This window comes from Hemicordylus capensis, chromosome 14, assembly GCF_027244095.1.
Source record: "Hemicordylus capensis ecotype Gifberg chromosome 14, rHemCap1.1.pri, whole genome shotgun sequence".
Classification (NCBI taxonomy): Eukaryota; Metazoa; Chordata; class Lepidosauria; order Squamata; family Cordylidae; genus Hemicordylus; species Hemicordylus capensis.
The window spans coordinates 18,084,804-18,111,425 of NC_069670.1; the positions used below are offsets into that span (position 1 = coordinate 18,084,804).

Here is a 26,622-nt window from a genome sequence, read left to right on the forward strand (position 1 = left end):
GAGAGCAATCTTTCCCCCCCACCTGATTTCTAGTTCGAGAAAAATAATTTTTAGCTCATAGAGCTAAAAAAAAAAAAATGAGCGGAAGAGGGCTGCTTTTTCTTCCGGCTCTTACTCGGCGGCCGTCATATGCGGGGCAGAGTCTACCGGCCAAGTTGCTTCCCAGGTTCCCCATGGACCTCCTGGCGCTCTGAAATAGTCACGTGACTAGAGAAACGAGAGGGGCAGCACAGCCGCTTCGCGGTGCTCTTGCTTTCTCTCCGAGTCCCACGGGCGTGGGGGCGAAGCTCCGACGGGGAGCCGGAAAGGCCGGTTGCGCTTCTCCGCCGCGCTGACCTCAGCCGCTGCGGTGGGACGGGGGTGGAGAAAAGGGCAGTCCAGAGGAGGCGGGGCCTGAGCGTCGCAAAGGCGCCGAGAGGAGCCGTCAAGCGTGGAAGGGCCGTCAAGTGCGGCTGTCGCGGCGGCGGCCGCTGAAGCGGTTGGGGGATAAAATGGCGGCGTCGGCGGCGGCGGCCCGGCCTGGAGAAGGAGGGACCGGCGGGTGCAGCGGCGGCGCTGGCAACGGTGGCGGTGGCTGGAGAGGCAGCAGCAGCAGCAGCGGGAGGGGCTGGAGCGGCGCCGGGAGCAGCAGCAGTAGCGAGAGCCGCCGGGCCCGGGGAGGCTCCGCGGGGGCCACCAGAGGTGGGCTGCGGGCCGGGGATCCTCCTCCGTTCTCTGGGGCCTGCCTGCCTCCCTTCCTCCTGCGGAGGGGGGCGGCTCGAGCGGGGCTGCCTGAGCACCCCGCCGAAGGCTCAGTGGGGGCAGGCAGCAGCGAGCGGGGCGGGCGGAGAAGGGGGCAGAAGAGAAGGCCCAGCCCCGCGGGGGGAGGCGCCTGCCTGGGAGGCCCCGGAGGAGGAGGAGCTGGGAGCGCTTGGCCCGGAGAAGAGGAGTCGCCGCAGCCCCCGCAGGGCTCCCCGAACTCGGCCCCCCCCCGCTCCTCCGGCTGCCGCTGGACGGCCCCTCCCATCACTCGGTGCAGCAGAGGGCGATGGGAGTTGTAGTCCCTGCGCCCTGGGCGAAGAGGCGCCTTTTAAAAGTGGCGATTCTCCTATATTAAGCGGGGGGGGGAGCGACTGGCCCTGTCCCAGCTCAGCGCAGCAGCGTCCCCCCAGTGGTGGCGGCGTCTCCCTTGATGTTTTTTTCTTCTCCTTTTTTTGGATGGTGAGCCCTTTGGGGACGGGGAGCCGTGTTGGTGGTTTGTTTACTTCTCTGTGTAAACTGTTCTGGAAACTTCTGTGGAAAATTCGTATCTAAGTATTATTATTATCACTATTATTATTGATTTATTTGACTAGTAGTACAACTGCTAGTCACAAAGAGTCAACACCGACTTGACGGCACTTGATCAGCCAGTACAAGGCCACCAGGGCACCCAAGTTTGAGAACTGCAAGTTTGAGAGCGATCTTCAGGGGTCAAGAAGTGTAGGCTCAGTTCACCAGCCAGACCAAATATTTTACTCGTTGGATGGTTCCTCAAACTACATTGTTACTTGTAAGGGTTACTTCCCACTCATCAGGCTTCTGTTTTTCACTTGTCACAGACGAGTAGACTAGTGGATTGCTGAGCCCTGACCAGATCTTTGCATGTACCTGAAGGGCTGCCCCTAAAAGGTGTCCGCTTTGCTCCTGAAGACAGGGCTAGAACTGGTGGGGTGGGGGAGGCTTGCAGTGGCAAGGAAACTGCTGACAGGCAGAAATTCAACAGGTTGACAGGGGTGGTGTGTCAGATTGCAAGAAGAAATGGTTCCATTCTGCTCTGCACGGGTCAGACGACCTCACTTGGAGTACCGCATGCAGTGCCGTGGCCTGCATTTTAAGAAAGATGTGAATAAACTGGAAAGGTTTTTAGAGGTAGGCAGCAAAGATGGGGAGGAATCGGAACCAAGGCCTTTGAGGAGCAGTAGAAAGAGCCGGGGAAGTTAAGCCTGGGAGAGAGAGAACAGCCATCTTCAAATATCTGGAAGGCTGTTGCACAGAAGAAGGGGCAAGTTTGTTCTCTGGTACTCCGGAGGACCCAAGTCAGTGGGCTGAAGTTACAAGGAAGCAGATCTAGGCTAGCTGTTGGGAAGAACTTCCAAACGTTAAGAGTTGCTTGGCAGTGGAGCAGTCCGCCTCACCCAGTGGCGGGCTCTCCTTTGCTGGAGGCTTCCAAACAGAGACTGGACAGCCAGCCGTCAGGGACACTCGGGCAGTTTCATGCCCAGAGCAGGGCCGATGGACTAGGAGACCTTTAAGGCACCTTCCAACTCTCACCCCTGTAAGTCATCTCACTCTTTTTGTGCTTGTGCACACCAGCACAATATTCCTGTGTGTGTGGCTAGATGGACTACTGGCCTGACTTAGTATAAGGTAGTTTTCCTACATAATCTGAGAGATTTAAAAGGATCTGCTTATTGATGGTGGCGTTGAAATCATGACTAGGTAGCCATCCAGTGTGACATAGAGATAAATAGGGGTCTGTGTCAGACTCTCTTTGCATGCATATATGTACGTGTGCACATGTACCAATTAGTAATATTTCTAAATAAAAATAGAGGGGGGTGTGCATGTATGTCTTTATGTAGCGTGATGGCTGGTGGGGATGCGTGTGAGCACATATCTATAAAACTGTTTGTTGATGATGTCATATTAAGAGTGACTCTCTACCAGGCCTGTTCAAAGTAGGCCCCCCCCCCAGGCTGTTTCTGGGCTACACGGCTCCCATAATTCCCAGACAAAATGGCCAATAGCCAAGGATTATGGGAGTTGTAGGCCAACATCTGCAGGAGGACCAAAGTTGAGCAGTCCGGCTTATACCACGCATGTTTTTTTTAAAGGGAAAAGGCCCACTTTCCTGGAGACCTGTGGATTCTCCAGCAGGAAGAGGCTGTCTAGCTTGCATCTGAAATGGTGCAGAAAATGACCAGGCCAGCCCCATTTTTAATGAGCTTTCTGGATCATTTAACTAAATAGCCTTATGCTGAGATCTGCCTTGGCAGTTGATGTGCCTTTTCTTAAGGCTTCCCCAGTGTGTATGCTGACAGCTACATATGCATATTTGTGCATGCACGGGCACAATTTTTTGGGCTTCCGTTTAAAGTAGTCGAAGCAATATACTGGAAGAGCTTCATTACGTATATACAAATTTGCTCCCTTGAGCTCCGTGGAGGAAAGGGAGGCCAGCAGTGAAGCGGTCATCTTATGCATTTCAGTTTTGCAAACAAGTCTATAAAAATGGCAAGTTTGCGTAACTTTGGATTAGTCGAGCAACAGACCGATGCAGGCCCATCAAGGGCCTGACAGTTGTGTGAGCTTCCCATTTCTGCCTGCTCGCCTGAAGGGACCATTCTTCCTTACCGCAGACAAGTGGCTGTTTTCAGGCCTGCTATCTCTGTCACCGGGCGGGAGAGCAGCTTGCAAGGAATGGGGAAGTTGACCCACCAATCTCCCACCCCCTTGCTTTGCAAGTACCTTCTTCATAGCCTGGTATGAGAGCTCTTCCCTGCCGCCCCTTGCCCGGCTGTGGAGGTGGATTTCCACCCCAGGTTAGGCCGTCTCCCAATTCCATGTGAGAGTCAGCTGCTGCCTTCCTATAGTTCTCGCACAGGGCTGCACAACTTCGGCCCTCCAGCGATTGTTGACTGCAACAATACAATGCTACAGCTCCCCCAAACAATACTACAACTCCCATCATCCATCTCTTGGCCGCTGTGGCTGGGAATGCTGCACATTGTAGTCCATCAGCAGCTGGAGGGCCGAAGTTGGGTAGCTCTGTTCTTATGCCCCCGTGAGCTGGATGGAAAGTAGCAGGTCCCCTGCAACGTTCGGAAAGTGCGCAGATCTTCTTTGGGCCAGGCGGGGTTTCCATGTGCAGAGCGCAAGCTTCGGGGGGGGGCAGATTGAAAATTCTGGGAGCACACTTGAGATTGGGCCAGCCTTAACATGGGAACTAAAAACGTCCTTGATGGAGGCAGAGATTGGGGTGGCCGGTGGGGAGGGGAGGAGTAGGACTCGGTGTCCATAATTACCGTTCTGATTTAAATCCTGTCTCTGTCTCCCCCACCGTTCAGTCTGACAGCCATTCTTCAGCGCCAGTTCCCAGCTACTCCTGGATCTCTTCTGAGGATCGACGAGGGAGGCGGGAAAGGTGAGTGCCTCTATTCATACTTGCCTAACGATTTAAAGTGTCTAATAATTTATCGGGGATGAAATCTTGAACAAGTGTCTTGGCCGGGGGTAGGTGCCGTAATGATTAGGGTGGCGTTAGGCTTGGACTTGGAAGCAAGCCCCGTAGATTTTGGTGGAACTGGCTTCAAGTCAGTCGGTATGGGGTTGGGGGGGGGTGGTCTCTAGGCTATGTACTCCTCTCCCCTCCCCATAGCTTGTCCTGGCCTGGGCGAATCGGGGGCTGCCTTCATCCAGCAATGACCAGGCTGCACATGATGTGAGGAGGAGGCTGGTGCTGTGGGTGGGATGAGGTCTGTCTTGCTCAGACAAGGGCCTCGAGTTCTGCTGGTTGTCCGGCTTGAATAAAATGAGGAGAGCTGGTCCTGAGTGAGCGAGCATGCATTGTCCCCTTTGCTAAGCAGGGTCTGCCCTGGTTTGCATTTGGATGGGAGGCTAGAAGTATGAGCACCGTAAGATCTTCCCCTGAGGGGATGGGGCCGCTCTGGGAAGAGCACCTGCATGCTGGGAAGAGCAGAAGGTTCCACGTTCCCTCCCTAGCAGCTTCTCCAAGATAGGACTGAGAGAGACTCCTGCCTTGCAGCCTTGGAGAAGCTGCTGCCAGTCTGGGTAGGCAAGACTGAGCTAGACGGACCAATGGCCTGACTCTGTATAAAGCAGCTTCCTGTTTTCCTAAACCCAGCACACTTCCTGAGGCAGACTCTTGGAGCCACCAGCTGGGTAGCCGCATGCCCCTTGCCACTCTTTGGGACTGATCCGGCCCTTGAGAACTCTGCGAGGAGCGCCTCAGATCACACTCTTTGCAAAGCTTGCAAGAAGCACGAGGAGAGAAGAGGAGGCTGCTGGCAACCCCCCCCCCCCTTCTGCTGCTCATGCACTTTCAAAGCTTGCCAGGCCCAGTTTTGAAAGGGGTTTGCCCCCCTCCCCCCAGGGGGGCATGGGTCAAGGCGACATTTTGTGCCTTGCCATACTGACATGCCATGTCAGTAGCATTGTGATGCCTCTTGGAGTGAGCAACGGCTGACAGACTTGGGTCGTGTGAATGGTCCCCTTTGCTAAGCAGGGTCTGCCTTGGTTTGCATTTGGATGGGAGACTACATGGGAGCGCTGTAAGATTTTCCCCTTAGGGAGTAGCTCGGTCGAAGAGCGTCTGCCTGCTTGCGTGCATGCAGAAGGTCCTAGGTTCACTCCTTGGCATACGCATATAGGACTAGGAGAGACTTCTGCCTGCAAGCTTGGCAAAGCCGCTGCTAGTCAGGATAGACAACACTGAGTAGTAGTTCTTTTATTGCTGCCATAGGCCAAACATACTGAGTAGATGGACCAAGGGTCTGACTCGGTAGAAGGCAGCTTCTTGATAGAAGGCAGCTTCTTACGTTCCTGTGGGTCTAGTTTGATCGGAGTGGCCTCTTCCTCTTCTGAGCACAAGAACCCCCACTTTCCCCCCGCTTGGGAACCTTGAAATGTTGGTCTGTTCCAACTGCCTAAAATGTCAGAGCACACAGTCCTGTCATTGGGTTTAGAAGTGCTTCATGCTCTTGGAGGCAGTATCCCATGTTTAGGAGCCAGGGTCTTAAATGTTGAGGTGCCTGCCCTGTATTATTTTCTCCCTGCAGACCTCTAGGGAATCGTGGACTCCTCCAGCTTAATTGGAGTCTCTCCTTGCTAGTTAACACGGCCGGATGCTTTCGGGGAAAGACCAGGCTGGGGTGTTAAGGGACAGCCGTCACCAGGTCTGGGCTCAACATTCCTTGTAACTTTTCGGCTGTGGTTTCTGTGGTGATGCAGCTTTCCTGGGCCTGGGTGAGATTGGAGGGAAGAGGGAATCCCTTCCTGCGAGGGAATCTTGGTAGTCACGATAGCTAAATGGGACCTTCATATTCAGCGACAAGGTGCCGCTGGCTGAGGACCAGCCCTTGTGCCCCACTGGCCAGTCTCTCATTGGGGCTTTTGGGTGGCTGCTGTGGGACTAGAAGGTCCCTTCTTGGCCTGATCCCGCTGGGCCCACCTTGGCTTCTTGTTCTCTTGCCCTCCCTGAACCTGCTCCTGGGCTGTGGCACTGAGCCTCTTCTCTCATGACTCTGTCCAGGGCATCACACGGACCCCTGGCCAGCGCCTCCAGGCAAAGGCCCCAGTCTGAAACCTTGGAGATCTGCTGCCAGTCAGTGTAGACAACACTTGGCTCAAGGGTCAGAATCATTAGGAGGCAGCATGTTGGAAACCTCCATTGCTCAGGGGCAGAGCAGCTGCTTTGCCTGCAGAAGGTCCCAGGTTCACTCCCTGGCAGCATCTCAGGGTAGGGCTGGGAGAGAGACTCCTGCCTGAAACCTGGGGGAGCTGCTGCCAGTCAGTGTCGACAGTGCTGAGCGAGACGGCCGAATGGTCTGACGCAGTAGAAGGCAGCAGCTCCCTGTATTCTTGGGTTCCATTTGGGGCGTTATCCAGAGGGGTGGAGGAAGTGTGTGCTGCTTCCTTTTCCTCCTGCGAAGGAAGCTGTTCCCTTCCGTTCTCCCCTCCAGCTCCCAGTGCTCCTGCCAGCCCAAAGCCCTTGGCGTTGCCGCTGACCTTGGGCGGCCTCTCCTCCCTTATCTGCTTACGGCTGGCTCTGGGGCACCGCCAGGCCGTCTGATCACCTTGGCTGTGTGGCCACCGGCTTCTCTAATCGCTTCCTGGCCCAGCTGCGGCCGCTTCCCTCCCCTCCCCATAGGATTGCCTAGGCAGCGGCCTTTAGCACAGCTGCTGACCTCCCCTAGACTTCCGTTTCCGCTTTTCCCGTCTCCAGGCCCCAGATTGCGACGCAGGCATGTCAGGTGACTTGCTGCCAACGTCCTCTCTGTCTCCCTCTCCATGTCCCGTTTGTCTCCGTGGAGGTGGGAGCAAAAGCTGCCCAAGCCCGTTACAGTGGCACGTGTTCCTCGTTCACCCAGAAGAGAAGAAACACATGCCACTGTCACGGACTTTGGCATCGTTCACCCTTCGCAGTCTTGATTTTAGTGACGGGGGAGAGCAACCGGCCCTGTCCAGCCTCCCTCCAGCGGCTGTTGCTGGTGTCTCTCTTATGTTTCTTTTTTGGATTGTGAGCCCTTGGGGGACAGGGAGCCACACTTATTTGCTTATATCTATGCAAACTGCTTTGGGAACAGCCACCTCATGGCGCAGCGGAGGAGTAGCCTGCCTAGGGAGCAAGAGGTTGCTGGTTCGAATCCCCGCCGGTGTGTTTCCCAGACTACGGGAAACAAAAACCTCTATCGGGCAGCAGCGAGATTAGAAAGGTGCTGAAAGGCATCGTCTCATACTGCGTGGGAGGAGGCAATGGTCATCCCCTCCTGTATTCTGCCAAAGACAACCACAGGGCTCTGTGGTCGCCCGGAGTCGACACCGACTCGACGGCACAACTTTTTAGCCTGTCTTTCCTTATTTGAAACAGACAGGAGGTGGCTCGCAGTATGCAATCACAAGAACAAACAGGAATCTGCAATACTAATGAAAACAATTGCCCTTGTCTTAATCTTGTCCACAATATAAAAGTCCTGTAGCCTTTAGGTTTCTGGACAAAATACAAAGTGCTAATAAAGCCCTAAACAGCTTAGGCCCTGGGTATTTAAGAGCGCGCCGTCTTCACTACGAGCCCCACCGCCCATTGAGGTCATCTGAGGAGGTCCGTCTCCAGTTACCGCCAACTCGTTTGGTGGCTACACAAACTGACGGGCCTTCTCGGTCGCTGCCCCGAGACTGTGGAATGCCCTCCCTGCTGAGATACGATCCTCCCCATCTCTGGCAATTTAAGAAAAAACCCTGAAAACCCTTCTTTTCGCCCAAGCTTTTTCAGCTTTTTAAAATAGTCTGTTTTAATGTTATGGTTGATTTTAAACTGTTGACGGGTTTAACTTTGATATGTGTTTTTAATTGTTTTATGTGTGGTTACGCCCAGAGACGGAAGTTTGGGTGGTATATAAGTTTGACGAATGAATGAATGAATGAATGAATGAATAATAAAAGTAGGAGTATATACAGGTGGCACCATTCGAACAGAGAAGAAATCTCGCTCCTTTGCTAAGGGTCTCAACCAAACGCTGGGGGTGAAGGTAAAAGGTCTTCAGCTGTTGTTTAGAAATGGGCCATTTGCCCGGCCCCAGCTCATATCCTGGCTGCCGCATCCTGCACTCCTTGTAGCACTCTGAGGTAGTGGCTGGGCCCCATAGAGGGCATTGCGGTAATCGAGTCTAAATGGAGCAAATGTCGCTGTGAGATTCAGAATCTGAATTAGTGGGCAAGCGCCACCGTTTAACCTGCAGTTCAGATGCTCTCCGAGACTGCAGAAATCTGTTGCCAGATTTGGCTTTTTTAAAGCCAAGCTTTGGGTTACGGCCCATTTGACCCACGAGTATATCCCTTAGGTTCTGACAACAGTCTGAAGTGCCAGATTAGCAGCCAGGCATGCCCGATGCAGTTTATGAACCTCCCCCCGCCCCTCACCCCACTGCCCTTGATTTTGGCTGCACTCCTTTTTCAGAATTAAAACCCTGCATCTTGGCTCCAAGCATGGCACGGGAGAGAATGCTTACCTGTAACGTCCTTGCTTAGTTAGCTGGAGGTGTCTTATTTCAGGGAGGGAGAAGGGGACTCCTCAGGGGCTGCGAATCGTCACAGAGGAACCTGACAACTGGCACCCAACCCCAATTGGTTCTTTCGAGTTGTCGCCTCCTGGGAACCCCGTTATGCTGCACCTTGAACCACACTTCGGAAGCTGCCTTTTACTGAGTCAGACCCTTGCTCCATCTAGCTCAGTATTGTCTACCCAGACTGGCAGCAGCTTCTCCAAGGTAGCAGGCAGGAGGAGTCTCTCTCGGCCCTGTTTTGGAGATGCCAGGGAGGGAACTTGGAGCCTTCTGCATGCAGGTGCTCTTCTCAGAGTGGCCCCATCCCCTGAAGGGAATGTCTTCCAGTGCTCACACCTGTAGTCTCCTATTCAAATGCAAACCAGGGCAGACCCTGCTCAGCAAAGGGGACAATTCATGCTTGCTACCACAAGACCAGCTCTCCTCCTTCACCCACTTAGTATTTCCTTTGTGCATTTTAGGCTGGGTTTTCTGGGCTGCTCAGCTTGGGCCCTCCTGCAGATGTTGGCCTACAACTCCCATAATCCCTGGCTATTGACCACTGGCTGGGGATTATGGGAGTTGTAGTTCAGAAATGGCTGGGAGGGGTCTAAGTTGAGAAGGCTTGGCTTAGATGATCCCCCCACTCTCTCCCGCGCTGCCTCTTAAGCACTTCCTTCATCTGCTCGGCTCAGTCCCTGCCCCAAGGAGCTCCCAGTCTAAACACAACATAATGTTGTTTCTGCCTTCCAAGCGTTCTTGGCAAGTTAATGGCGGATTTCTCCTGACAATTTGACCCGAGGGCCCTCCAGCGGCCGCGAATCCAGCGGCTGCTGCCCGGGCTTGACTTTCTCCCTCGATCCAAATTGGCTTAATCAGCCATTGCTTTGAACTACCCAGCACTAAAGAAATAGCTGATGGCGCAGAGATTTTTCTCATCTCCGGAGCGTCTTAAGTTAACACTGCTGGAGGAAAGCAATTGATGAGGAGGCAGAGGAGAGAGAGCCCGGGGCTGGTAGTGGGAGCTGTTCTGGGGCGGTTGTGGTAAGGATGAAAGTTTGCTCTTGTCGTTGTGTCATACGCATGCAGAGTGCTTCCATGATATGCAGGATGAAAGGTCTCTGCCCAGATGAGCTTACAGTCTGGCGCTCGGCTCAGGGGAGGCAACGGGAGGGAGGACATGGGTAGGTGGGGGAAGAACAGACCTTTGAAGTCAGTTATAAGGACTTGGTTGCAACAGGAGATATGTACTAGACCAGGAGTTCAGCTTTCTTTTATCCAGCTCAGATATCCCATAGAGACTGATTGTGTTTATACGTACTCTCAACTTTTACAGGGATAAGACAAAGCTCCTCAAGTTCCTGGCTCACACCCAGACTCAGTTACTCACGAGTACTCCCGCTGAAATGATTGGGACCAGTTTACTCGCCCCGGTAATTTCAGTGGGAGAACTTGGTGCGAATTCTTTGAAGCCGGGGAGGGGAGGGGCATGCTGAGCTTCAGCATGTAGATAGCCAATCCGGAGCAGAGGAGGAAGGTCTTGACCCTCCTCCCTCCCCTTCTGCAGTGGACACATGGCTGAGGACGCATCGGCTTCAAGCCAGTGATCCTCAAATAGGGAGCAAATAATATGGGGAGGCAGAAGGTTTCCTTGGGGGTTCTGCTGCTCCAGTGTTGACCAGAAGGCTTCATGGTAGGGGTGGGGCTGTAGCTCAGTGGTAGACAGTGTTCCCTCTCACAGGGATCCCCAGGTGGTGTTGACTACAACTCCCAGAATCCCCGGCTTTTGCTTGGGGATTGTGGGAGTTGGAGTCGGCAACATCTGGGAATCCCTGTGAGAGGGGACACTGGTGGCAGACCCTCTGTTTTGCATGCAGGAGGTCCCAGGTTCAGTCCCTGGCAGCATCTCCAGGTAGGGCTGGGGAATGCCTCTGCCTGCATGCTCTGAGAGCTGCTGCCAGTCAGTGTAGAGCATCCGTAGCCAGATGGCCCGAAGAAGGTCTGACTCGGTGTAAGGCAGCTTCCTGTGGCAAGTGGAAGGTCTCGAAGGAAGGGTTGTGGAGGTGTCCTGGGACTGGAGCAGGGTTCCCTCTAACGGGGATGTTGTGGACTACAACTCCCAGAATCACCCTCTGCAATGGCTTTTGCTTGGGGATTCTGGGAGTTGTAGTCGGCAACATCTGGGAATCCCTGTTTGAGGGGACACTGCCTGGGAGTTGGTTCCCAGCCTAAAGGGCAGCGAGGGAGATGGGGCGGAGCAAGCATGCAATCTTCGGGGGGGGGCAGAGCAGAAGGCGAGCAGGCGGGGGGGCCGTGGGGGCCGAGGAGGCTTTGTGACTGGCAGTCGTTGAAAATGTGCCTGCGTTGGAAAGTTGCCGCCACCGCCACTGTCTGCTCTGGCAACAGAAGGCACCTGCTGCTCTTTGTGCTGCCTTGCACAGGGGAGTCCTCATGTGCTGGAGGATTTGGGGAGGGGGGTTGGAGACGTTGTGGTGGCTCATCTGATTCCCACGTGCCTTGCAGGAGGGGCTGGCTGCAGTGCAGGGGAGTGGCTACGTGCCGTAGCTGCCTCCCATGCTGCCGCCTCGCTCACTTCCGGACCGTTCCCGGTGTGGTTTTGGAAGCCGGCGCCTGTGCTAACGCCAGGAGCACCTGAACGGGCGTGAAATGGCACTTGGAGACCTGCGAACTCCCCAGCGGCTCCCTCGGCCTGGAACTACCCCAGCCTCTGCTGGGAGAAGGACTCTTGTGCAAGCCGGGGTTCTCTCCCCCTCCACCGGCAGTGGGGCATGCAGAAAGCCCCCCCACAGCTGGCCTTTGGGGACGAGCGGTTCCATCGGGGGGAGATAGTTCAGGGCAGAGCTGCACGGTTTTGACCCTCCGGCTGTGGTTGGACTGCAAATCCCCTTGTCCCTGATTATTGCTCGCCGTGGCAGGGCATGATGGGAGTTGTAGTCCAGCCACAGTTGGAGGGGCTGCAGTCATGCGGCTCTGTTTTAGGGCCGGGGATACCTTAAGAACCAACAAGGGCTTTAGAAGTCGTCACCAGCTCCTTGGACTGGGAAATGAGGCCTCTTGGAAGAGCCATCCCCGCCTACCTGTGAGAAAGTGGGGTTCTGCTTCCCAGCCCTGGGTTTTGGAAGGTCCATGTATATTTTTTCCTAAAGTGCTGCTGTAGTCTGGGGTGCTTCTTCAGTGGACCAAAAGGTCCAGGGTTCTCAAACCTCTTAGCTCCGGGGTTCTCAGACGTGGGTTCCCAGATGTTGGACCACAACTCCCATCATCCCGGGTCACAAGTAGCCATTGCGAATGGGGATGTTGGACATCGTAGTCCAGCAACATCTGGAGACCCAAGCTTGAGAACGCCGGATCTCTACAATTAAGTGACCCTCTAATGGAACATCATGGTCACGAAAATAACTGGTCTGCTGCCTCAAAAGCAGCTCCGAGGCCCAGCTGCTGGCCGCCTGTCTGCCTCGGGAACATCGGGCAGTTAAAACACTGGGTGCTGCCAGGTGTTTCGGCTGCCTCCTTCCAGAGCCCCCTCTGCTTGCCCTTGGAATTGGATACGGGGTGCGTTTCAGCGAGGAAACGCAGCCAAAGCTGTGGCTGAAGTGCCTCTTCCTTAAACACCACTCCCCGCCGCCACCCCCCATTCTGGGAGTTGAATGGCTCATCTGTCTAGGTTTTAGTAAAACCCAAGAGACAGCAGCCTGCTCGCCTTGCCTGTGTTAATGCATTTTATTTTATTTTATTATACATTTTATATCCTGCTCTTCCTCCAAGGATCCCAGAGTAGTGTATTACATACTTAAGTTTCTCTTCACAACAACCCTGTGAAGTAGGTTGGGCTGAGAGAGACATGACTGGCACAGAGTCACCCAGCAAGTCTACTGGCTGAATGGGGATTTGAACTCGGATCTCCCCGGTCCTCGTCCAGCACTCTGGACCACAGCCATTCTGGCTCTTAATGTTTCTGAGGCGCCTTGACTACTGTCTCCCAGGATCCCTGCTCCTGGCTCTAGGGCACCCAGCCACCCAGGTGTTGGGTGTGATCTGTGGGTTGGTGAGGAGAGAGATGTGCTTAGCCCCCTGGGCCCCGACTTTAAGGAGAAGCTTTGAACTGGCATTCTTGAACACACATTTATCCCTCTTAGATGTCTCTCTTTGCCTTCTAAGATCTACCCTAGGATCTCGCTTGCTGATCCGATTGGCTTTCCGTCGCCCCCGTCCCAAACCGACCAGATGCTTCTTGGCTGCATCAGGGCCTGGCAAAGAGTGCCGGGCGCAGTGCTGGCCCTCCTGTCACAGCTCCGGAAGTCCTTGACCCACATGCTGAGTAGGAGACCCTGCTGTGGGGTGACTTGCTGTGTGCGTGTGCTGGAGATGGTGCAGCGGGACCACTCTGTGTGATCCTGGTTTGGTTTTGGGGGGGGATAGTGGAGGCTGAGAGATGAGCAACCTGTGTCCAGCCAATATCCTGCCCATGCAAGCGCTGCTTGGCCCAGTCGGTAGCTTTCTGCTGGCTGCTCTTTTGTCCAGAAGCAGCGATAGGGCCGTAGCTCAGGGGTGGAGCATCTGCCGTGCATGGAGAAGGTGCCAGGTTCATTCCCTGGCAGCGTCTCCGGTTAGGGCTGGGAAAGACTCCTGCCTGCAATCTCGGAGAGCTGCTGCCAGTCAGTGCAGGCAATTCTGAGCTAGATGGACCAACGATCGGACTCCGTATAAGGCCTATGAGGGCCAGGCACCTGCCCTGTACAGACGGTAACGCTGAGGCCTCCAGACTGTGGCCTCATTCGCTGGGTAGCACGAGCCGCTGTGGCACTGTTTGTCAGAGAGATGAAAGAAGGCTTCAAGGTGTGGCGATGAACTAGCATTATGCTTCTTCTCCGTTAATGAGTTTGGGCGCCTGTTGCTGGAACTGGAAGTGCCTGGTCTTCGCTGTTCTGTGCCTTTGTCTGGTGGAGTTCTCCCCCCCCCACATCCCCCCCCTCCCACCGCCTGAGCCTGCTTCTGCCTTCCCTCGGTGAGCTGGGGGTGCCTTTCTCTCTGAACAATGGGTCACGGCGTTGCAGGTTGTTGCTCAGGGGCCGGTGCTCCCCGTCTGTTAAGAGAGTCGTGACCTCTTATTTAACCCGCTAGAAAGCTGCGAGCGGTACAGAACGTTCCACTTCTGAAGAACCAAGGACAGAGAGCCCCATGCCCATAGAAACCCGAAATGGATTTGTTCAACTGCTGTTTACAACCGCCTCCCCTTCTCTCTCAAACTCCAGGGCGAATTTACAAGAAAAACACGATGTCAGATACAGGGAGCAGCACAGATGGGAAAACAGATATACCCAACGGTAAGAAGGGCAGACGAGAGAACCTTGATTCCCGACGCTGCTGCTGCTGCTGCTGCTGTCCGGTGTTGAAATGGCTGGGTGTACTGAGGGGCGGAACTGCGGGACTCGCGAGCTTTTGATGGCTTAGACTGCATGGCCGTGGGTCTTGTGTTGGGTTAACCCAGGAGGTCTTGAACTTGGGCCCCCAGATGTTGGACTACAACTCCCGTCATCCCCTGCCACACTGTGGCTGGGATGATGGGAGTTGTCGTCCAACAACTGGGGCCCCAGAGAACCCCTGGGTTAACATCTGTATTACAAAGCGAGCCCTGCATTTGAGAGCGGGCCCTGGGCGCACGCACACACACTCGGGAGCATCTCCCGCACCAGTCCTGCAGCCGTCCACGGCTGTGTCCTCCTGGGAGGCCAAGTGCAGCAGAACAGGTTTCCGATGCATTGCGTCAGAGCGGAGGGATTCAAAAGTGTCCCGCAAAGCACTCGATCCTCTCGCCCCCAAGGGTCAGAGCTCATGTTCCACACTGCTCTGGGCGCAGAGAGAGACCAGAATTGTAAAGCCTGCCTGGAAAGCCACCTTTGCCCCCCGCAGAGAACAAGTGCCAGGCCGGGCCATTTAAACAGGATTGGTTTGATCTGCATATTGGCAGGCGTGGAGCATCGAGGCGAAAGCAGACTTGGGAGCTCCGTCAGTGGTGGAGCTCCTGCGTTGCATGTAGAAGGAAGGCCCCGGGGTTCAGGCCCAGTAGCGCTGGGAGAGGCCCCGCTCCGGAGAGCCACTGCCAGTCAGTGTAGACGGCACTGAGCTAGTTGGACCAGTTGTCTGGCTTGGTGGTAGGGCCGCTTCCGATGCTCTCATGACCTGTCCAGGATGCATGGCCGCAATTGCAGAATGAAAACATCCTGCCTCCAAGAGGCATGGGGAGGGCGGGAGCGGAGATCAGTGGGTCTAATTCTCTGTCCCACCCCAAGCCCTACAGCACTTGTGTCGATGGTCTTTGTCCCGTCCCCCCCAAAATGTGGGCTTAGCGTCATCCCCTTGGGCAAATGTCACGATCGCAGTCCTCTCCGCAATTTCAAGGCCTCTTTTCGTCGTCTCAACGCTTCTTTGCACTCACTCTCCCCGGTTTCCTTTTCCAACATAACGTCCCTGGTCTTCGTGTTGCCAGCCTGCTCGCATCGGGACTGGCCCGGTGCATTGTGCAAGCTGACACCGCCCGGCCCCAAGCACCGGCCGGGGCCTGGAAGCGAGCGTTTGGCTGCGATCTGTTCTGCAGAGGCCAGCCCTGAAGGGCGCTCAGCCTCCGTCCAAACAAAGCTGCCTTTTGTTGCCGCTTGTCTTCCGCACCGACGGAACGGGGGCCACCTTGTACTCACGCGGGCAAAGTGGCCAAGATTCTCCCCCCCACCCCCACCTTTGGTGGGTGGGGGGAAAAATAGCGTTGGCAGTTCAGCGCATCTAGCTGTGGCTCACGTGCCAGATCCGTGTGAGGCCCCCACGGTGAAGTCTGAGTGCCAGTGAGTCATGATTGGGATAATCTTTGGACCGGCCACCCCCACAGCCCTTGAATGGGTGTGGGGGGCAGCTGCCTTGCCCCTCCCTCTCGTAGCAAAAAACTGACCATTAGACCCACCTGTCCCTCCCACCCCCACCCCGGGGCATGCTTGTTCGGACTCTAGGGGCCGTTTCAGTCGTCACAGAGAACCACGGTTAAATCAAGATCCTTTGCTGGGGTGGGCTCAGGATGGGTCTGCCCCCACCCTTTCCCCCCCTCCAAAATTCTTTTAACAAAATAACTGGATGTTGCTTGCACTTAGGACTGATGGGGCCCTTATAAGCTGGTCCCTCTACTTTTGGGGCACTTTGACTACAACTCCCATCGTCGCCAGCCGCAGCTGGGGATGATGGGAGTTGTAGTTCGGCGGCAGCCGGCGAGCCAAGGCTGCCTGTTCTTGCTGTGAGAGGTCAAGGAATCCACGCCACTCAGCTTCACATTGGGGCTGGGTCCCCAAACGATGTGGAGCCAGAGTCGCCTGCCCCCTGCCGAGCTGGGAAGTGCGGACGGTACAGAAGAGAAGTGCGTGACCACCGAGTGGCAGCCCTCTGGAGGGGGACAGAGGGAGCCCACCATCAGACACTGGGTCGTCTGGAGCTTCGGGTGTGTGCCCCGTGCAGGAATCTGGATGTGGACCTGGTGGAAAAGTGATGGCAGGGCAAGGAGTGGGACGTGTGTGTGTGTCACCGTCACCTTTTCAAAGTGGCGATTCTCCTCATTGAGCGTGGGGGAGCAACTGGCCCTCTCCATCCCCAGCACAGCATCCCTCCAGCGGCTGTTGCTGGTGTCGTATCTTACGTTTCTCTTTCAGATTGTGAGCCCTTCGGGGACAGGGAGCCCTTTTTATTTATTTATATCTAAGTCAACTGCTTTTTTGTTGAAAAGCAATATATAAATATTTGGCGGGGTGTGTGTGTGTGTGTGTGTGTGTGTGTGTGTGTGTTCACGTGCGCACGCACACACGGAGTGGCCACCGATCCTGGCGTGCCGTTGTGTCGCGCAGGAAGCTTATCCAGCAGCCCGGAAGAGATGTCTGGCGCCACGGAGGGGCGGGAGACGTCTTCTGGGGTGGAAGTCGAAGCCTCCGACCTCAGCCTGAGCCTCACCGGCGACGAGGTGGGGCCCAACCGCACGTACACAGAGAGCTCTGCCGAGGAGAAGGACTCTGACAGCATGGACGACACGGGCCACTACTCCATCAACGAGGAGAACCGGACCTATGACCGTTCTCACTCGGAGGAGGAGGAGGAGGAAGAGGAGGAGGAGGAGGAAGAGGAGGAGGAGGAGCTGGAGGCAGAAGCCCAGCGCTCCCGGCGGCGGGCCCAGCGCAAGCGCCCCAACCGTGACCGCGACTCCTCGGACGACGAGCGGGCCCTGGAGGAGTGGGTGGCCTCGGAGACGACGGCCCTGCCCCGGCCCCGCTGGCAGGCCATCCCGGCGCTGCGGGAGCGGGAGCTCGGCTCCAGCGCCCGCTTCATCTACGAGGCCTGCGGGGCCCGGGTCTTGGTGCAGCGCTTCCGCCTCCAGTACGGCCTGGAGGGCCACACCGGCTGCGTCAACACCTTGCACTTTAACCAGCGCGGCACGTGGCTGGCCAGCGGCAGCGACGACCTCAAGGTGGTGGTCTGGGACTGGGTCCGGAGGCAGCCGGTTCTCGAGTTCGAGAGCGGCCACAAGAGCAACGTCTTCCAGGTGAGCTGCGGGGGCGGCGGGAGGCGCGAGGTGGGCCCTGCCTGCTGCCGCTCAAAGCTCTCTGTTCCTGAGCGGAGGGGGCTCTGTTCGGAAACCTTGGGACAGGGAGGTGAGCTCTACACACACACACACACACACCCCGACCTGTTTTGACTGCAGATCGGGGCTGCTGTTTGGTGACAGATTTGGGGGTGGGGGGCGCAATGAGGGCCCCGGCAGCGGAATCCTCTGCCAGAAGAAAACCAGTTTTGCTGCCAGCCGCCCGACAGAGAGGTTTGATCTATTGGTTTCTAGCACATTTTCTCTACCGCCCCATAGAAAATCTCTGGGCGGTTTCCAGCTCAAGCAGCAGCCAAAGCCTAAGAAAGCCTCGGAAACCGCTTAGAATTCCCATAAATGAAACTTCGAGACCCCCAAACGTCATAAACTTAAAAGCTTGCGGGTGCAGGCGTGTCCTCCCTGCGCCAACTTGCTAGCATTTCTGGTCCTCCCTGGGCCACCCGCTTGGCCAGCTCCAGGGGGCAGCCTTTGCCTAGGCCAGGGGCTCTCAACCGTGGGCCTGCGGATGTGGCTGGACTACAACTCCCATCATCCCCTGCAGCCACTGTGGCTGGCAGGAGCAGTAGTCCGCCAGCATCTTGGGGACCCAAGGTTGAGGACCCCAGCGGGGGTGGGAGAGGCACAAAAAGTCAAAAACAACCCCTTCCCCACTTTTCCTCCTCCCTCCTGTAAGCGGGGGGAACGGGACCCCATGCTCTCTTGGGGTCAGGCCTCGGGCAGGTCTTCCGCCTCTGGGTGGCTGCAGAGGCCGACCCCTTCCTGCAGGGCCCCCTTTCCCCCTTGTGCTGGGGCCGCCTGTCTCTCTGAGCTGCCACCGTCTCTTCTCTCCCGTCGCAGGCCAAGTTCCTCCCCAACAGCGGCGACTCGACCCTCGCCATGTGTGCCCGCGACGGCCAGGTCCGGGTGGCCGAACTCTCGGCCACCCAGTGCTGCAAGACCACCAAGCGGGTGGCCCAGCACAAGGGCGCCTCGCACAAGGTGAGTGGCTGGGGGTCCCGAGATGCCAGGTGGGCGGGCTGCCCGGGGATGGGGCAAGGCGTGGGTTTCTCAGGGAGGTGGGCCCCGGTGGGGGTCTTGCCCGCTGCTTGGGATCGCCTTTCAGAGGCGCTTTGTGGTGTCTAGAGGGGAGCAGGTGGTGAGAAGTCTTGAGAAGAAGCCACATTTTCCTCGCTGTGCTCATCGTGAGAAGAGTCAAAGGTTGACTTGACACAGGGTGCCTTGAAGCTCCGTGGCCGAGCTTCTGCTTGCGTGAAAGCGGTTAACCTGCAAAGGGTTGATCCGTATTCTGAATAATAATCGAATGCGGGTGAATTTAAGATTCCCCGGCTCAGGCACTGCAGTGCAAAAAAGTTGTTGTTTTTCCTGGGAGGGGAGCTGGTCCTCCAGGAGTGAGCCTGGGTTGCCCCTTTGCTAAGCAGGGTTTGCCTTGGTTTGCATTTGGATGGGTGGCTGCATGTCCACACTGTCTGCTGGAAGATATTACCTTAGAGAATGAGACTGTATCTCTGTGGGAGGGCATCCTGTGTTCCGAAGAAAGGGTAGACTTGAAGAACCCACCCTATGCCAAGAGGCGGTCTTACGAATACAATGAATATGTATATACCGCTTATTAACCCAAGCTCCCAAAGCGGTTTACGGGGAGATAAATAAATAAAAGGGCTCCCAGTCCCCAAAAGGCTCACAATCTAAACCAGAAGCATAAGAGCGACACCAGCTGCAGCCACTGGAGGGATGCTGTGCTCGGGACGGAGAGGGCCAGTTGCTCTCCCCCTGCTCACTAAAGAGAATCGCCACTTTAAAAAGGTGGCTCTTTGCTCAGTTAGCCGGGGAATCTTGGGCAGGAGCTCCAGAAGGAGTCGCTCGCCACTTTCTGCTTTTGTGTTGCCGCTTGCTACGGTGATGATATTCCGCCAGGGATGTGCACGGAATCGGTTTGGAGGACCCTTTATGGTCCTCCGAACTGGTTTGAAAGTCTTGTGGTTAGGCTGCTTTGAAGCGGGGGGTGAGATAACTTTAAGGACTGCGGAGGGCGCTTTCCCCCACTGGTGGTGTGACGTGCGCATGCGCACCAGGCTGTTCCAGTCTGCAACTGGCGGCAAGGAGGTATGCTGGCACCCCACAGGACCGTTTTTTAGGACACTGGGGTGGGGTGGGCAGGAGCACCCTCCCCAGTCCTTAAAGTTATCCCCCCTGCTTCAAACTGGCATTTGCCGCTTCCGTGCACATCCCTGTATTCTGCTTTAGAAATAACAGGATTCCACCCTTATCCTCCTGATCCCCGTAGCGCGAATTTCAAGTCAGTGCCTTTCCTCCTGGAGCTGCCTCTGCAGTACCTCTGGGCCGTGCGGGGAAGCCACGAACCTGCCTTCCCCACGGGACATGGATGGACTTCTATACCATGTTTACCCCAATAGAAGATGACTCTTAATTTAAGACAACCCCCGTTAAAAATAAAAATAAAAATTAGAGGTTGAACTACAGGTTATACCTGTATGTACCCATAAAGAGCAGGGGTTCTGAATTTAAGACAACCCCCCCCCCCGCCGATTTCTAACACCAAAGAATTTAGGAAAAAACCTAGTCTTGGATTCAGGTAAATACAATATCGGCCTCACGCACGCAATGCAAATGCCAGGCTGCAGAGCATGCCTGGCGTCCAGAATCGGGTACCTCAAGCACATCGTGTTGGGCCTGGAATGAATCCAGTCCCACCTTGCAAAAGAAAAAGGGTGGGGGGAGAACTTGGGAGAGTTCTGGTTGCCCCCGGCAAGTGGCTCGTGACAAGGCCTGATCTAGCCTCCAGCCTCTATCGAAGTACTCCCCGGATGTGGGCTAACAACCTCCCCTGGGAATGTCTGGCTGGAGACGTGCTGGGTTCCAGCTTGGAAGAACCGGCTGGGCAGTGGGTGCCAGATGCTCAGGCGGCTCTGCCGAGGTGCGGGCTGTGGTGAGTTGGGGCGGGGTGGCTTGCCACCGCTGCTGCTTCCCCCCCCCCCATGAACCGGTGCCTCTTTCTCTTCCAGCTGGCCCTCGAGCCGGACTCCCCATGCACTTTCCTCTCAGCCGGTGAAGATGCCGTCGTCTTCACTATCGACCTGAGACAAGACCGGCCAGCTTCGTAAGTGTTTGGAACCGCTGGGGGCCCCGTCTCTCTCGGGCTGCTCTCTTCTCCAGCCTGGCCATGGCCTTGGGCTCTTTAGGCTGCCTTCAGCTGCAGCCACGACTCTCTTAGTGACCTTCCTTGGCCCCGGTGAAATGTGGTGATGGAGTTCCCCTCCTAGATAGGCTGGCTGGCTGGCTGGATGCAGCAGCAGCCACGGTTTCAAATCTATCCTGGAATAAGCAACCTTGCCTCCAGCTGTTGTTGAACTACAACTCCTATCCTCCCCAGCCATAATAAATTTGAGTTGTCGTTCAACAGATGGACAGCCAGGGTTGCCTACCCCTAGTTTGACCTGTCATCCTGAGTGGCCCGTGAACCATAGCTTTCTCTCCTGTGTAGTGAAGTTGTGAGCTTCATTTGTTGGCTGATCGTTCTTGCAAAATTTGTTGGCCAAGTCTCAAGTCATAATGGAGAACCTTGTGGCACCTTGAAGCCTTAAGTGTGGGTTCGGATATTGCCCAGGACCATGGTTTATTTTGGCTAGCCATGGTTGGGTTGTATGTCTGAGCCTGTGCCCGGTTTATTTTGGGCACTCAAACTACGGGCAAGGTTTGCAGTTGGTTGGCTTGTACTAACCGTGGTCCCATGTCACATCGGAACCCGAAATTCTGAAACTTGGTTTGTTTCAGTAGCAACACCCTTGCAGAGCTCTCCCATAGGGAGAGGCAAGCCTAGATCAGGGATTCTCAACGCTGGGTCCCCAGATGTTCTTGGACTTCAGCTCCCATAATCGCCAACCAAAGGCCGCTGGGGCTGGGGATTATGGGAGCTGAAGTCCAAGAACATCTGGGGACCCAGTGTTGAGAATCCCTGGCCTAGATCATGAGAGTCGAGGAGAAGCCGGCGGGGTGAGGGACCTGAGCAAATGAGGATTTGGTGATTGGTGGTGCCAATCCAGGTCTGCGAAATAAACCTTGGTTAAAATAAATCATGGCTCTGCATGACGTCTGAACCTGTATTGAGACAGAGGCTTTTGTGGGCCGGTTGCATCTGACAAAGTGACCTCTGGCCACAAAAGCATCGGCCACCAAAAAAAAAAATCTGTTCGTTTCAGAGCCCCGCAGGAGCTCTTCCGAGTGCATTTCCTTGGCCGGCTTCTTGGCCTCTCTGCTTGCAGAAGATTGGGGCAAGCAGCCATTGCTTGGCTCCTCTGCGCGAGCAGCCTTCTGGCCCAAACGGAGACAGCGTCTTGGGAGGCGGCCCGCAGACTCCTCTCCCCTGAAAGCCGGCACAAGGCGGGGATCACGCTTTTTGGAGCGGCAGCTTCCGCCTGTTGTCTGCAGGAGGCTGCTTGGTTTCCCCCCCACCATGAGTAATCGTGGCGTGAGGTTGGGGGGAAAGAGAGGCGCTTTCCGTCTTGGACACTCCTGCGGGTTGGTGTTGTGTGTCCTTAGGAAGCTGGTGGTGACGAAAGAGAAGGACAAGAAAGTCGGCCTTTACACCATCTACGTGAACCCGGCCAACACACACCAGTTTGCCGTGGGCGGCAGGGACGAATACGTCAGGTGAGCGGGAGACGCCGCGCTTGCCGAATGAACCGGGCAGCGGCGGGGGGGGGGGGCGGCTTCGGGCCTCCTGGGTCGTGACCGTGGCTCGGATCCCACGCCCAGGGAAAATCGCGGCTCAGAACGCGCTACGTGAGCGAAGGCCGTTGGCTTGCTTCCGTAGGGGTCTGTCGCGGGCCTCGCGTTCTCTTGGCTGGGATCTGAATGGGGGAGGAAGCAGCCGTGCAAGTGGGGGGAGAGCTGGTCTTGTGGGAGTGAGCAGGAATTGTCCCCTTGGCCAGCATGTTGGATGGGAGTCCACGCATAAGATATTCCCCTTCGAGAACAGCTCGGAGGAAGAGCCCCTGCCTGCTTGCATGCAGAAGGCTCCAAGTCCCCTCCCTGGCAGCATCTCCAAGAGCGGGCCGAGAGAGAGACTCCTGCCTGCAGCCTTGGAGAAGCCGCTGCCAGTCTGTGAAGACAATACTGAGCTAGATGGACCCAGGGTCTGACTCGGTAGGAGGCAGTGTTGGAGGGCCTCATGGCTGTGTAGAACCTCCATGTTCTGAGGCAGTTTGCCAAAGAGCAGCAGCAGCAGTTGATCTTCTTCCCTCCCCTTGCTTGTGACCTTCCTGGAAGCTTCTAGTTGCGCCCCCCCCCCTAGGAAACAGGATGCTGGTCTAGGCACTTCTCTATGCCCGGGGCGGGAGGGACCTTCCTTGATCTGATCCACTGTAGTTGCTGTCCTTATGAGGCCATAATGGGGTGGAAAGCAAAGCAAACCATCTCCATTGTTGGGGCAGGAGAACCTTGCCTAAGAGTGCCTGTTAGCTCGCTCCTTGCTGTCCCGGCCAGCGGGCAGCATCAGGGTCCTAGTGCTCCTTGCAGACACCTCTCCACTTCTGGGATCCCAGCTGCTGACGTTAGCTACCCCATGACACTCTGACAGGTTGTGAGTCAGCCTTGGATAGTGGAAGCTTTCCCCGGGGCTGGCTCACTTGCTCCCACCCCAGATTCTTGGGGGCACAGCAGTCCAAGCTGGCTGCCGTCTGCTTGTTGGACTGCCAGAGTAATCGGATGTGGCAGCTCCTAGATGTATGGTGTGCCCCCTGCCTCCTCCCTCTCTCTCCCCACAAGTCCAGGGAGGCCTGCCCTCTCTGTGGCCAGGCTTGCCTGGAGGGAGGGCAGGACGGACATGGAGGCAAGCGTTTCGTTGGAGAGGCGGTGAAGGGCTCTCCTTTTTCTTCGACTCATATCTGCTGGCGCTGTGTGTCTTCAGCCTAGTGCCGAGGAATGTTTAAATATTAGGCAAATTAAAACTCGTTGGCATGCTTAATATCCTGCTTGAGTGAATCATCATAGGGAAAGGAGCAAAACACCAGGGCGTGCGGCTCTTCTGAGTGTTCACTGCAGATCAGCCTTGCTGTTTCCAAACTGGTCTCTGTGGCCTTAAGGGCTAGCAGCTTGCTGCTTTAAAAAATAAAAATAAAAAAATTCAGTGCAAGCTACGTTTCTCAGGCTCCTTGGCGCCCATTTCTGCCCTGTAGTGACCCGAATCGGAGACGGGTCTGAATTTAAGACCTCCTTCTAAAAAGCAGAGGTTAAAAATGCAGGTTATCCCCTGCATGTACTCGAAAGGGACAGAACTCGGCATTTAAGATGGTCTCCCAATTTCTGATACCAAAAAACTTTGGGGTGGGGTTGGGGGGAACCTAGTCTTGGTTTCAGGGAAATACTGGGGAGGCTAACGGGAATGGTATAGACCAGGTATTCCCACTCTTGAATCCCTTGGCCTCCAGCCACGGTGGCCGGAGTCTCTTGGGAGATGTAGTCCAGCAAGATCCAGGGACCAGGGTTGGGAGGGCCTGAGGTGTGTGTGGCTGGGACGGTGGTTTTGTGTGGGGTGTCCGGCTCCCCCATCACTCAACCGACCATCCCCTGGCTTTTGCCTCCTAGGATCTACGACCAGAGGAAGATTGACGAGAACGAGAACAATGGGGTGCTGAAGAAGTTCTGCCCTCGCCACCTGGTAAGGAGCTGCTCCTCTGGGGCCGCCCCCTGAGGCGGTTCTGCTCCTGCCTGAGCGGTAGAGAAGTCCGAGTTGCATAGAGAGGCGGGGTGGGGGGTGAGACTTCTTCTCTTTGCCACAAGAGGTCGCTGGCGGTTCTTTCCCCTTGTCCCGTCCAGCGTTCCCTCTAACAGGGGTGTTGTTGACTACAACTCCCTGGATCCCCAAGCAAAAGCCGTTGCAGCCGGGGATTCTGGGAGTTGTAGTCAACATCAGCATCAACATCCCTGTTAGAGGGAGCACTGCTTGCGTCTCCAGGATCTCTTACTTGGCTTGAGAGTGGAGGAGTGAGCCACTGCACTGGGGTGTGTGTGTGTGTGTGTGTGTGTGATCGATCTTGTCTCAAAAGGCAACCGCAAGTTGTGTTCAGGCTGCGGATGGGACATTAACCTGGGCCCTACAGCAGAAGGGCTCCAGGCCTGTGACCCTCCAGGTGTGGCTGACCTGCAACTCCCATCTCCCCCCGACATCCAGGGACCCGAGTATGGGACCCCCTGGGTTGGCCTCTTGAAATGTGGGTATTTCCTTCTGTTTGGATGGACCCAGAGGCCAACATCTGGGCCTGCCCTCGTTCTCCAGCTGTCTCCTCCAGATCTCGGGTGACATCCCGGTGGCCACAGTGGTTGCTAGTTGTGTTGCGGGGAGTGGGGGAGGTCCTGCCAGAAAGAACCCCGTTGCGAGGAGCAGTGCAGAACAGCCCTCCGGAAAGACTTCGCAGCTGCTGCCTTGGATTTGGAGAACCAGTGTGGCGTAGTGGTTAGAGGGCTGGGCTAGGAGCGGGGAGACCCGAGTTCAAATCCCCATTCAGCCATGAGACACGCTGGGTGACTCTGGGCCAGTCACTCCTCTCTCAGCCTAACCGACTTCACAGGGTTGTGAGGAGAAACCTAAGTATGTAGCACACTGCTCTGGGCTCCTTGGAGGAAGGGCGGGATATAAATGTAAAATGAATTTTGTATGGGACACCTTGGTGGGAACCCCCCCCCCCTTGTGGTTTGCATGCCCCCAGTGGTGGGGTCCCTGAAAGAGCCAGGCCCGGATCCGATCTGATCTCCCCACTTGTTCCTCCTCAGGTGAGCAGCGAGTCGAAGGCGAACATCACTTGCCTGGTCTACAGCCACGACGGGTCAGGTACAGGAGCAGGCTCCTGCCGGGTGGATTTCCAGGCTTGGGCGCCCCTTGCAGGGTGGCGCTGGTACTGCAGGGCTGGGACACAGCGCCCCAGAGAGAGAGAGCGAGAGCCCGGAGGGCTTTGAGGGTCATGGATGTGCGCGGCTGAAGTGCCTTCGTCACAGCTCTCGCGTCTCCCTTGCAGAACTCCTGGCTAGCTACAACGACGAGGACATCTATCTCTTCAACTCGTCCCACAGCGATGGAGCAGAATACATAAAGAGATATAAGGGACACCGTAACAATGCCACAGGTAAGGATCCCCCGGTTGGCCTCCCTCCTTAGGGCTGCTGAGAGGCAGTCTCTTTCCCATATTCCAAGCACACAGAGGTAGATTTCTGCCAAGAACCTCTCGCTAGCAAAGCAAACGGCCTGCAGAAGTGGTGGAATCTTTGTGGCAAATATTTCCGAAACAGAGAATTTGCTACTGGAAAGACAGCCCAGGGTCCCAGCTATCTGCCCCAGACACTCCTGCTAACTGGTCATCCAAGCTACACGTGAATGTGTTGCCCACCCTATTATAATTCAGTGTGGGTCTCTGGGCTGTTGTGTACATCTTGTTGCTTTTATCCGGCCCTTTCTCCATAAGTGTTGAAGGCTGCAAATTGTGCTCAGTCAGATAGAAAATGCAATAATAGAACAGCAGAATAAAGGCAATTTGAAAAAAAAAAACATGACGTGAGATTCAGTAAAGTGAAAATAATTCATCCCTCACCAAACCTTTGGACAAATGAAAAATTTGTTTTATTGAAGCCCAAAAGGTAGGAGGACCTCGCTGGGAAGGGAATTGAGGGCTTGGTGGGGCAACACTGAGAAGTCTCTGCATCCAGTTTTTTCCCCTAATTGATACTGAAAGGATAAGTGTGTCCTGTGTCCTGAACCGCCTCCTGTCTGCTTCCAGTGAAGGGCGTCAACTTCTACGGCCCCAAGAGCGAGTTTGTGGTGAGCGGCAGCGACTGCGGGCACATCTTCCTGTGGGAGAAATCGTCCTGCCAGATCGTGCAGTTCATGGAGGGTGACAAAGGCGGCGTGGTGAGAGTGCGGGGACCCCGGAGGCCGGGTGGCTGGCCAGCCAGTGTATAAACCACCCTGAGCCGTTTTTGGAAGGGCAGTATAGAAATAGAATCAATACTAATAAATGCAGGTATCGCCTGTGTTCTAACCTCTGTGCTTAAGTGGGGTCATCTTACATTTAGAGTTGCCTTCTATTCAGGTAAATAAGGTATCTGGGCTTTTCTCTCTGGGAAGACTTGGATCCAGCTGCAGTGTAGGCAGACCATGTCTGTGGA

At 55.7% G+C, this 26,622-nt stretch overlaps 1 protein-coding gene across 1 annotated transcript in view; it reads left to right on the forward strand.

The window, feature by feature from the left end:
• The first annotated feature begins 538 nt into the window (after positions 1–538).
• DCAF8 (DDB1 and CUL4 associated factor 8) overlaps positions 539–26,622 on the forward strand; it is a 29,174-nt gene continuing 3,090 nt past the window's right edge. The window contains exons 1-11 of the mRNA XM_053278014.1: positions 539–681; positions 4,089–4,165; positions 14,075–14,146; positions 16,700–17,388; positions 18,286–18,426; positions 20,472–20,566; positions 22,006–22,116; positions 24,052–24,124; positions 25,237–25,294; positions 25,479–25,586; positions 26,235–26,365. Coding sequence (XP_053133989.1) covers positions 14,098–14,146; positions 16,700–17,388; positions 18,286–18,426; positions 20,472–20,566; positions 22,006–22,116; positions 24,052–24,124; positions 25,237–25,294; positions 25,479–25,586; positions 26,235–26,365 — 1,455 coding nt within the window. The 5' untranslated portion in view covers positions 539–681; positions 4,089–4,165; positions 14,075–14,097. The remainder of the gene's footprint in view (positions 682–4,088; positions 4,166–14,074; positions 14,147–16,699; positions 17,389–18,285; positions 18,427–20,471; positions 20,567–22,005; positions 22,117–24,051; positions 24,125–25,236; positions 25,295–25,478; positions 25,587–26,234; positions 26,366–26,622) is intronic.